This window comes from Antedon bifida, chromosome 4, assembly GCF_963402885.1.
Source record: "Antedon bifida chromosome 4, ecAntBifi1.1, whole genome shotgun sequence".
Lineage (NCBI taxonomy): Eukaryota > Metazoa > Echinodermata > Crinoidea > Comatulida > Antedonidae > Antedon > Antedon bifida.
The window spans coordinates 21,631,524-21,643,637 of record NC_136229.1 but is presented as its reverse complement, the minus strand read 5'-3'; the positions used below and the strand labels follow the sequence as shown (position 1 = coordinate 21,643,637).

General features: G+C 35.9%; 1 protein-coding gene across 1 annotated transcript; it reads left to right on the top strand.

Moving 5' to 3' along the window:
• The first annotated feature begins 837 nt into the window (after positions 1–837).
• Positions 838–8,779, top strand: LOC144839258 (tRNA-specific adenosine deaminase 1-like). Its single transcript, XM_078694573.1, has 11 exons — positions 838–1,036; positions 1,426–1,509; positions 1,831–1,885; positions 2,263–2,390; positions 2,875–3,669; positions 3,917–4,016; positions 4,247–4,333; positions 4,642–4,967; positions 5,189–5,367; positions 8,199–8,516; positions 8,648–8,779. Exons 1-8 carry the CDS (start codon positions 838–840, stop codon positions 4,769–4,771), a joined length of 1,578 nt encoding a protein of 525 aa, XP_078550699.1. The 3' UTR covers positions 4,772–4,967; positions 5,189–5,367; positions 8,199–8,516; positions 8,648–8,779.
• Positions 8,780–12,114: the final 3,335 nt, after the last annotated feature.

The following is a 12,114-nucleotide window of genomic DNA, read 5'->3' as shown; positions in this document are numbered from 1 at the left end:
CAATGTGAACGTCAGAGGAAGTCCCCGACTAATACAAATTAATTACTAGGCCTATTAATTAATAATTCAAAAAAGTTAGACAAAAATGTGAAGCTGCTGCTATAAATATATTGAGCAAAACTTTGAATTGTATTATTTTAAAATAAATGCTGAATAAGTCAGTAAAACTGTGTTGCTTAAAACACACTCCAGAAAAGAATGATGAAATTTGCAGAAAGAAGCAATTAAACACCGTTATTTCAAAGTTCGCAACGTCCGTAATTACTACGGAAACTCGGCCCAATTTTACGGACGTGGAAAACGGAAAAAAAATCCGCTGACCGCCGTTAAATTGTGCGCGGTTAATTTTACGCTGCAGTCAATCAATTTGCATAATAGACTCTTCCAACTCTGGACTTCTATAACGTTAATGGTTAATATATATGATGAAATGGGATCTAAATTTTAATTTAGTGGCAGAAAAAAACATTTAGTATGAAATTAAGGGTGTTGCCCGGGCAACTGGGGCAACACCCCTGCGTCCGCCCAAGTTAATTAAGAGCAACCTTTCCACACTGTGTGTGATACGAAAATCTCATGAAAGACAATAGGTCCTATGTCATATTGGGTGGATTTCAAGGTAAGTAATGGTCTACTTTTAAAACTTCGTTATCTATTATCATAGATATTGTAATTGTATCTATTGGCCTAAAAATAGAAATCATACCGACTCCTTTTATTTAAAAAGTTCCCGCCCTCTTTCGAGCGATCTTGACAGCAAGTGCATCCTCTCTCTCAGCATACCTGCAGTGTTTTGTTTTGATCGTATCGATTTATAAAACAACAATTCAACAAACAATGGATCACGACGTCAAGAACATGATAGCTAAATTATGTGTAAATCACTACGAGCAAGGTTTGCCCAAAAGAGGAAAGCCTCAGGCTAATCGTGAATGGACTATTTTAGCTGGAGTTGTTCAGGCTAGGCCCAGGCCATGCCGGCCCAATCTCCCGAATCCGACGAGATGCATTCGGCAGCCACAGAGTGTACAGCAAGGTGAGAGAACGGCCTAGCAGTAAGCCTACTGATAATAGATTGGGCATTGTAGAGCTATACATGTTTGTAGTGTGTGTAAAAAAAACCTAGCGACTTTGTACTTGTTTGCAGAGGCGAAGAGAGACCTGAGACTGAGTCTCCACTCTCCCACCCCCATATAAATAAAATTATAAATAATAATATACGTCATAGGCAGTTCCAGAGCAAAAGGTAGCCAAAATCTTCCCCCCCCCCTTCCCCAATAAAAAAAAAAATAAATGCAAATAATGAGACAAGTTCCTAACTCTTTTAGCCTGGTCACTCTTTTAACCCCCCCCCCCCCCCCCCCCAATTAAGAAATATAGATCTGCTACCACTTAATATTGTTTCTTTTCTTTGTTATGGTCTAGAACTTTACAAGGGATTGGTATATGAGGTTGTTGCCCTTGGCACTGGTTCTAAATGTGTTGGGCTGGATAAACTTAGTAAATCTGGCAAGTATCTTTTTAATCCTTATTTGTAATAAAGCTGAAATGTTTGTATTTTTTAGTATATAACAATTGACGAGTGTTGAAGCTCCAGTTCTATTTATTAGTATTACATACAAATGTAAGCCATCTCAAGAAGTGTTAGTTGTGGTCAAGTATCAATGACAAATGGAGTAATTCTTTTATTTTGAGCCCTACTAAGGCCAAAGTGTTAAAGCTCATTTACATATTGCTGCTAAGCTAAGTGGAATTTAAGCTAAAACCGTGTCATTAGTTGCTTGTTTCAACTGTAAGACTAACTTTCTGTTTATATTTACTGTAAATCAGGTGATGTAATTCATGATTACCATTCAGAGGTTGTTACTAGACGAGCATTTTTGAGGTAGGCCTACTATAACTCTAATATTACTCATTCCTAATAACTGTACGTAGCCTAGTAGACGCATAGCTTAGGCCTATATATATATATATATATATATTTCAAAGGTGAAGAATAAATTAGTTCATCACTAAATTAATATTAATACAGGACTTGCATTTCAGGGGTTTTGTCAAGGTGGTCATTTATGCATTGTTGACAGCTTTTGATTGTTTTTTTACCCTTTACCTGTTATTAACAAACATGCCCAACATGTTACTCTTTGGAATTTACTCAATAACTATGTTTATTATTTCTATTATTAATGTTATTTGTATTTTACTCTTATTATATTTATCTTTGACAAAAGTAGACATTTTGTTGTCATGTTTCTATTACAGGTATTTATATCATCAAATAAAGAAGAGCATTCTAAAAGAAGATAGCATTTTCTATGATATTAATACCAATGGAGAATTCCAGTTGAAACCAGATGTGGCATTCCACTTTTTTACCAGCCAAACACCTTGTGAGTGTATTTAGGCTAAGCGAGAACAACTTCCACTTGTAAATCCCCTATCTATTTTAAGTGAATGTTTATAATAAATATAAATAAAACATAAACATTCTTTTTTTTTTACTTTTGTGAAAACAGCCCAGTTTTATTCTTCATTGTTCACAATCACATTACTGTAACATACATACATTACATCATGTGTCACTTGTCATTTATTTAATTTTGTTTTTCTACTTGTGTATCATCAGCTAATTGTACTATATATCATCAGCTAATTGTATTATATAATATTTATAATAAGTTATTTTCCATAAGAAATTAACCTATTTTTCTAGTTGAATAGCATACAAATATTTTAAAACCATTATTTCCCGTTTTCTTTTGACAGAAATCCTGTATTTTAATAATGTTTGTGTGTTGTGGGAGTATCCACATTATTATTCTCATGTTTCCATATTTACATGTTTTAATCAAACAATTGTTTTTTCCTTCAAAGGTGGTGATGCTTCAATTTTTGATACAGCAGATAGTGATAGTATACAGACAACACATGATCCAATGCCCAACATTGAACACAGTAATATAGAGCAAAGTTCCTGCCGTAAATGTCTCCTTTTAAATTGTAAGTTTATGGAGGCAGGTACAGGTACTGAATGTAGTAATAGCCTTGGAGACAACTGTGATGCCAACGTTAGTAGTTGTAAAAGAAAAGCATCACCGGTACGCTGCAAGTTTCAATTGAAGACCGCCAAAATCTGCTCATCAGAAGTTGTTTCAAATACTGATGAAGATCAAGAAACTACTGATGAAATCAGTTTAACCAAAGAGCAATGTGAAAGTATTGGTTTTGGTGAAAACAAGAGGTTTGAAGATCATCGAACTGGAGCCAAATGTGTACCAGGAGACACTCAAGATCCCAAAGATTCCAGTGGTTACCATGCGGTTGGGGTTCTGCGTCTGAAGCCAGGCAGAGGAAGTCGGAGTCTCTCAATGAGCTGTAGTGACAAGTTTGCCAAGTGGAACATTCTTGGTTGTCAGGGAGCACTCCTCTCTCACTTCCTCGCTGAGCCGATAAAGTTCAAGAGGATTGTTATTGGAAAATGTAACTTCAACGAAGAGGCTACAAAAAGAGCCTTACTCAAAAGAATCGATGGCATTCATGAAAAACTAAGTTTTGCAGTACATGATAGTGTTTTTATATATCATTCTAATGTTGAATTTAAACATTCAAAAGAGTACATCGAACAGAATCATATTAAGGCTCTTGGTAAAATGTCACCATGTGGATCAGGTATGAACAGATGTTCTTTTTAAGCATCAATTTATCAAAATACTTTAGCTAAATTGTATTGAGATAATATTACAAGCCAAGTCATTTTAATTATTAAAATGTGTATATATTTATATTAAGTTATGATTGACTGAAAGATTTTCCAGTAGTCTTTATTTGAACAGTGAGTGAGCTGTAGAGTCGCGTTACATGCGACTAATGAGTGCAGTGTTGCTTAATTTAATTGCAACTTCTTACATATTTCCAGCTATTGTCTGGTCGGCAGTTCCTGATTGTCCACTTGAAGTCTCTGTAAGGGGAATCAAACAAGGTGTTACAACCAAGGATGTAGATCAAAGAAATGCAAGGTAGAAATTTCATATGATTTGTGTGTCAGAATTCCATGCCACAATGTAGTTTACAAATAGCCTACAGTACTTAGTTACTTACTTACAAAACATAGTTTATAAATAGTAGGCCTAACTTACATCATTGTCATCAATACATCGTTAGTATAATAATTGTTTGTATTTCACATCAAGACAGAATACAATTAATACAAAAACATTTAAATTAAAACATTTCTTGCCTCTAACAGGTGTAACATATGCAAATCAAAGTTATTTGAAACCTTCAAGGAAATCGTCACTCTCATTACATCAGAGAATCTTCCAAATAGTTTAAAGTAAGTTTTATTTTACGGTACATTCATTTTGTAATTAATATGTGATATGTATCAGAATGTACCAATTTTTGGTTTGCAAACTTGGATTTTTCTTGAGTTTGCAAAACCAAAGTTTTTTAGTGTGTAGACTTCTACAAACTAGTTTCCTGCAGTCTGCTGAAGTCACTTTAGAAAACTTTTCTTGACAAATTCTGAGTTTGCTCCAGTTTGCAAACAAAAGTTTGTCATTGTAGACTAGTATAAGAAGTCTATGTTACATAACTTTTCGCTTGCTAAGATAACATCCAGTGTACTCGTTTTTTCCCTAGAAGCAACACACTGACTACATATTGGGACTACAAGCAAGCATGTGTAAAATATCAAGATTCTTGGAACAGGTTCTTGGAACACTTTCCCACCTGGATAAGGACACCTATTGAGTATTCTCAGTTCTCATAGGAATGCGATATTATTATATTTATTGCCTATTTGTACAGAGTTTATTTTTTATTGATGGGTGACCATACATTTACATTTGAATTTAACCAGATATAAAGTTGATGAAATCATCTGGGTAAAGACCAACCAGCTTCAGAGGTTAATCTGAACAGGAAGGACAGGTCATTGGTTGAATCATGGGAAAGAACATTGTTTGGTAAATCAAGCTGTATTTATTTTGTAAATGTGTATTTATTGTGAATTCAGTTCTTTTCGTTTGATTTCCTTGTTTAGACTTAGTTTGAATCGTCTAGCTTATTGAGAAATCATAATCAAGTTATGACACTCATAAAGACAATTTGTTGGCTTTACTCTACAGAAAACCTTTGTGATTTAATTTTATGGAAACTATTTTATCTGTTATATTTATTCATGTAGGTTGGGGTCAAGGGTGACCCTGCAGGGTATAATAGGGGCCTTGATTGTGATGTCATTGTAGACGAAGTGAGAGAGACAAGTCACAAACCAGATGAAATATATGGATTGATTGAGCGACTTTCACCAGGAAAATGCAAGATTGAGTTGTTTGGGAGGATGCATAATGTACAGCCAAATTGGTATGTTGTTTCACTATACAGATTGTCCCCTTAATATGAGTGCCGCCTTAATAATGGTCTGTCCCCTGAATAGGTGTTGACTGTTGTCAACACCAATATGTTTCCTGTCGTTCGTTTCATGGAAAAGTAATCCCTAAGGGTGTCCTAATGGAATTTTAACATCTAGTAATACTGTTTTTTTAAACATTGATTGACTGTTAGGTGCCTTGCTAACAAGGTGGGATGAGAAGGCAAATGAGATCATCTATTGTAGTGGATTGGTGGTAGGAATAGAGTTTCTAGGAACCTGTAGCCCTACATATATCACACTATCTAAAGAAATATCCTAAAATAAAAAATAAGAAATTCCTATCTAACTGAATATTCCTTAAGTGAAATCCATATATTTATTGACTTAAGTGAAATATCTTGGTTAAGTGTATTTCAATTATTGCATCATAAATTATGCAAATCATGATTCGTTGGATCATGTCAGTATGGCTTAATTTGATAATTCAAATTTTGCTGAATTTTGTTTTTAATAATGAACTAATTTGCTAAAACATCCAATGTTAATAAACTTTTTAAAGAGAAATTAATGTATTTCTTGAGTTCTTTTAGATTTATTATTCATTTTCTGTTTCGACGTCATCATCTATTTTTCTAGTGGATATTGAATAAATATAATAATGTATGTATTATGTTTATTTCATCATCACCATATAACATAACCGCATCAGCATTAACTGGTAAAATTTGTAGTCCCATATGTGAATGAACATTGAACACAAAGGCAAATAATAAACGCAAAGGCAATATTTTGAAAATCTTTGAAATCTTATATTTAAGCATTTGATATAATATGAGACATAATAATATTTATCATTCAAAATATAATATATAGTTATATTACATAGCCTATGTAAATACGTGAACGTGATTGGTTGAAACTGCGTCACATGACTACCGCTGCGAGGATCGTAAATCGTATATATCCTCGAGAACGATGATATTGACTGAGTAATTTTCGCGTAATTATCGTGTCACTGTCATTAATCATATACATTCTCGAGTTCGATGATATTGACTGTGTAATTTTCGTGTGGCAACACTCGCGTTTGCCGATAAATAAACAAAAGTCATCTACTGGATTTGAACTCGGGTGGAATTGTCACTCCATCGCAAGACAACGCTTCCACCGTTGCGCCACGCAGCTTGCTTGAAGAAATTATTCATCTAAACTATTTAAACTATGCATACATAGCGCCCTCATTTGTTATTAGTCCTCCCTAAATGTGATGAAACACCGTTTGTGATTGGTCAATACTCACGGTAGTAACCTAGTAACTAGTACGCGCTGAACATCCGGTGATTCGGCTAGCTCATCGAAGAGAAGACGATGAATTGTTTATTCGGCCTACCTGATTATAATATTATTATTAATAGGCTTATTGATGGAAATTCTTCTGTTAATTTAAACGACCTAGGCCTAAGTGAATATTTTATTGCCAAGGAATCATTAATTAGTAATTATCTGTATATTATTCTTCGCAAGGTAAGGTGTCTAGGCAGGAGGCTTGTTTACATACAATACAAATACTATAGAATAGGAGGCCTAGCCTAGCTTCACCAGCAGACTTGTTCTTGGCTATATAATATAACAGATATTGCCTTTTATATCGGTTAAATATAAGATTTGACATCCCCTTGGGAATGATATTATGTTCTCGGGGAATATATATTTCCCTCAGCTGGCGCTTCGGGAAATATATATTCCCTCGAACATAATATCATTCCCTCGGGGATGTCAAATCTTATATTTAACCTCTAAGCAGTCAATATCTGTATAATATTACATAGCCTATGTAAATACGTGAACGGTTGAAACTGCGTCACATGACTGTCGCTTCGAGGATCGTAAATCGTATATATCCTCGAGAACGATGATATTGACTGAGTAATTTTCGCGTAATTATCGTGTCCCCTGTTATTAATCCTATACATTCTCGAGTTCGATGATATTGACTGTGTAATTTTCGTGTGGCAACACTCGCGTTCGCCGATAAATAAACAAAAGTCATCTACTGGATTTGAACTCGGGTGGGAATTGTCACTCCATCGCAAGACAACGCTTCCGCCGTTGCGCCACGGAAGTTGCTTCAAGAAATTATTCATCTAAACTATTTAAACTATGCATACATAGCGCCCTCATTTGTTATTAGTCCTCCCTAAATGTGATGAAACACCGTTTGTGATTGGTCAATACTCACGGTAGTAACCTAGTAACTAGTACGCGCTGAACATCCGGTGATTCGGCTTCTCGAAGAGAAGACGATGAATTGTTTATTCGGCCTACCTGATTATAATATTATTATTAATAGGCTTATTGATGGAAATTCTTCTGTTAATTTAAACGACCTAGGCCTAAGTGAATATTTTATTGCCAAGGAATCATTAATTAGTAATTATCTGTATATTATTCTTCGCAAGGTAAGGTGTCTAGGCAGGAGGCTTGTTTACATACAATACAAATACTATAGAATAGGAGGCCTAGCCTAGCTTCACCAGCAGACTTGTTCTTGGCTATATAATATAACAGATATTGCCTTTTATATCGGTTAAATATAAGATTTGACATCCCCTTGGGAATGATATTATGTTCTCGGGGAATATATATTTCCCTCAGCTGGCGCTTCGGGAAATATATATTCCCTCGAACATAATATCATTCCCTCGGGGATGTCAAATCTTATATTTAACCTCTAAGCAGTCAATATCTGTATAATAAAATCCAATGGTTTTGCAGTAATATTGATAATTAGTTGATTCTGTATAATATTGCACTTGATTAGTGTTTGTAGCATAACAATGCAGAGAGGAACCTGTGGCGTGAAGTATTGTGAACAGGATCAATGGTGTCAACTTCTTTATCATTCGCTGCAAGATCACTGTCATCATTGCTGACGTCATTGGCACTGGCATCATTGGCACTGGCATCTGTGCTGTCGATATCTTCACCGGTAGTATCCTGGATTTCCTCTGTCAGTGTTCTGTGGCAACCGATATTACGGATGCCTCGTCGAAGTCTGCGGAAAAGCCGCCTGAAAATTCCTGCTCGTGGTACATCTGTAGAATTCTGGTTAGCAGGGACATCACCAGCCAAATTGGCTGTAAGGAATAAATGCAATGTTTGTTTTTAATAATATAGTACTACAGTATTTGTATTACTAATTAAAAAAACATAATAAAATGCATGTTTATTTTTATGTAATAAAATAAATCACCTTCGCTTGGCTTGCAGGTTGAAACATCGTTTTTGAAAGTCTTACTATCCTTTTCATCTGCCTTGTCCATGGCGATGACATAACTGCTGTGGCGAATAATTTGAGCGACATACTGTCTGACTGCATTGACGTCAATCTCAACATCAGGGATGGGGTCATCAATTTCAACATCAAGGATGGTGTTGTAAATCTTGCCATCGGTGAGAGTGTCATCAATCTTGGGATCAGAGGCAGTTTTTTCAATCTTGCCATTGGACAATGTGTCGTCAATATTAATGTCAGAGATGGTGTTGTCAATCAAGGAGTTGGTTACATCGACAGTCTTCATGCTGGTTGAGATAATGCCGGAGATGTACTCATCCACGGCATTTTTGTCAATTTCTCCAATGTAATCCTTCACTTTTGTAGTGACTGCGACGGCATCTGGGGTACTATCGTCAAGGAACATGTTATTGTCGAAGACTTCAATGGCTGCAGCTGCTGCCTTGGTGGTGACATCCAGGTCACTGACCTTTCTTATGCTTTCTACATCTTGCACATGATTCTTAATATCTTCAGAACCACTGATGTATTGAGGTTCATCAAAAATGTCATTCAAGTCTGTAAAATGCAAACATTGTGTGACATTTTGTACATTATTACATCCATGTAAGGTTTTAAAAAAAACTTGTCAAAATAAGAGAAATAATTAGATTGATTGTAATAAGTACCTGAAAGTGCATCATAAAATATCTCATCCTCATCGTCGCTCCAATCCAATCCATTGTTGTCCTGCATAAAGTTCTGGGTCATATTTTTCACAGATGCACCTCTTGTTTTGGTGTTGCCAAGGAGTTTCGCCCAGCCGATTATTTTGGGTGGCTTTTTCAACTTGTCCTCTTTTACAATATTCTCATCACCTTGGATTAAATGCACCATCTTTTTTACACTTTTCTTCGCTGGTTTTGGTGCAACTTGTGGCTTAATATGATGAAACTTGTCCTCTTTTACAATATTGTCATCACCTTGGATTGAATGCGCCATCTTTTTTACATTTTTCTTTGCTGGTATTGGTGCAACTGGTGGCTTAATCTGGTGAAACTTGTCCTGGTTTACAATATTGACATCACCTTGGATTGAATGCGCCATCTTTTTTACATTTTTCTTTGCTGGTATTGGTGCAACTGGTGGCTTAATCTGGTGAAACTTGTCCTCTTTTACAATATTGTCATCACCTTGGATTGAATGCTTCATCTTTTTTACACTTTTTTTCGCTGGTTTTGGTGCAACTGGTGGCTTAATCTGATGAAACTTGTCCTCTTTTACAATATTGCCATCACCTTGGATTGAATGCGCCGTCTTTTTTACACTTTTCTTTGATGGTTTTGGTGCAACTGGTGGCTTAATCTGATGCAACTTGTCCCCTTTTACAATATTGCCATCATGGATTGAATAAGCCATCATTCTTACACTTTTCTTCGCTGGTTTTGGTGCAACTGGTGGCTTAATCCGATGCAACTTGTCCTCTTTTACAATATTGCCATCATGGATTGAACAAGCCATCATTTTTACACTTTTCTTTGCTGGTTTTGGTGCAACTGGTGGCTTTATCCTGTGCTGAGGACGTTCGACCTTTGGCTTGACTGCCAAATCATTGATGCTGGTCTTTGTAACATCGTCTCCTTGTGCCTTTGTCTTCCCACTGAAACTCGATATTGGTTTTAGTCCTTGGATGACAGGCCCGAACGTTTCGTTGACAATTATGTCTGCAAATATTTAAAAAGGATAAGTACACTGTAAAGCTACCTAGGCAATTTATCTTCTGGCCATACACAATTAATATAGGTCTATCATAAATGATGGGTGAATATTTTCACAGTGAAGAAATTTATCGTGTCCAAAAAACAAAAAAAATGTCATTCATTTCAACTATTATTTCTATTTATATAAAAAGTTTCTAAATGATTTCTCCACTCACCACGGTTCGTTGGAACCTTTTCCATTGTTTGTACGCAATAACTTAATTAAATTGATAATAATTACGAAGATAATTCGGAATTTATCGCTCAGTATTTCATACACAGTTGATATATCAAGCTGTAGATGATTTGTGTTGTTAAGTTGCTATAGCTAGCTGTTGTGATGGATACCTAGCGCGCAATTATGCTACCATGCGACGCGATGAACGCGTTGCGCGGTAAGTTAAGTTAATTAAGAGCAACCTTTCCACACTGTGTGATACGAAAATCTCATGAAAGATAATAGGCCCTATGTCATATTGGGTGGATTTCAAGGTAAGTAATGGTCTACTTTTAAAACTTCGTTAATCGTTATCTATTGTAATTGTTTACTTACCCTATTTAGAATACGGTAATGGAGTATTGTAGCAGTCGAATGATGTCCAACCAAAGCTGGAAGGAAGTATCCTATATAAGCTGGAAGTATCCTAGGCTCGAATTAAATAAACTATATGTAGAAACCACACAATATCCACACGAAGCGCGTAGTACGTGCGCAGTGTAAGGTTAGGCTAGTTCAGGACAATAAATATAGGCTAGGCTCTAGGCCTAGTAGGCTATACAACAACGGTACAATAATTGAAACACGATAACATACAGTAACACGTAGTAAAATATGTAAAGTTAAAACGCTAAATATCAAAATTATCAACTAATCAACTAATTATTATCGTTAAACTCGTAAAAACTCGCTGATATTTTGCTCATAAAATGTCGATGTCTTCTCGTTGAAAACTTGACGCCGAGAGAGAGATCGCTCGTTGCGCGTTCGCTATATTTACAACAACAGCAATTTGCATAACTTCTACGCGTTGAGCGCATACACGCAAATAATATGTGTGTGAAGTTCCAACAATTGTATCTATTGTATTGGCCTAAAAATAGAAATCATACCGTTAATTACTCCTTTTATTTAAAAAGTTCCCGCCCTCTTTCGAGCGATCTTGACAGCACGTGCATCCTCTCTCTGCAAGCCTCCTGTTTCTGAGTTCTGATGCCATTCTGGTGTTGATATCATGAAACAATTACAGGTTCGAGAGGATGAGGTGAAATCAGTAATTACTTCTCTGGCTGTTTCTAAATCCCCTGGACCTGATGGCATTTCTGCTCGAATGCTTAAACTTTCTTCTTTTTCTGTTATTCCTGTTTTAACCAAAATTTTAACATATCTTTGACTCTGAGTGAAGTTCTGATTGGAAACATGCACATATTATCCGTATCCATAACTCTGGGTGAAGTTCCTTCTGATTGGAAACATGCACATATTATCCCTATCCATAACTCCGCTAACAGATATCCTCAACTATAGACCCATATCCCTTACATCCGTTGTAGGTAAAGTGCTTGAGCGACTTATTGCGAAACATTTGCTAGCTCATACTGATAAACATGGTATCATACCCTAATCCCAACACGGTTTCTCTCACAAGAAATCCTGCATTACCCAACTTGTCACTATTTTTCATAATTGGGCGGAATGCTTGGAT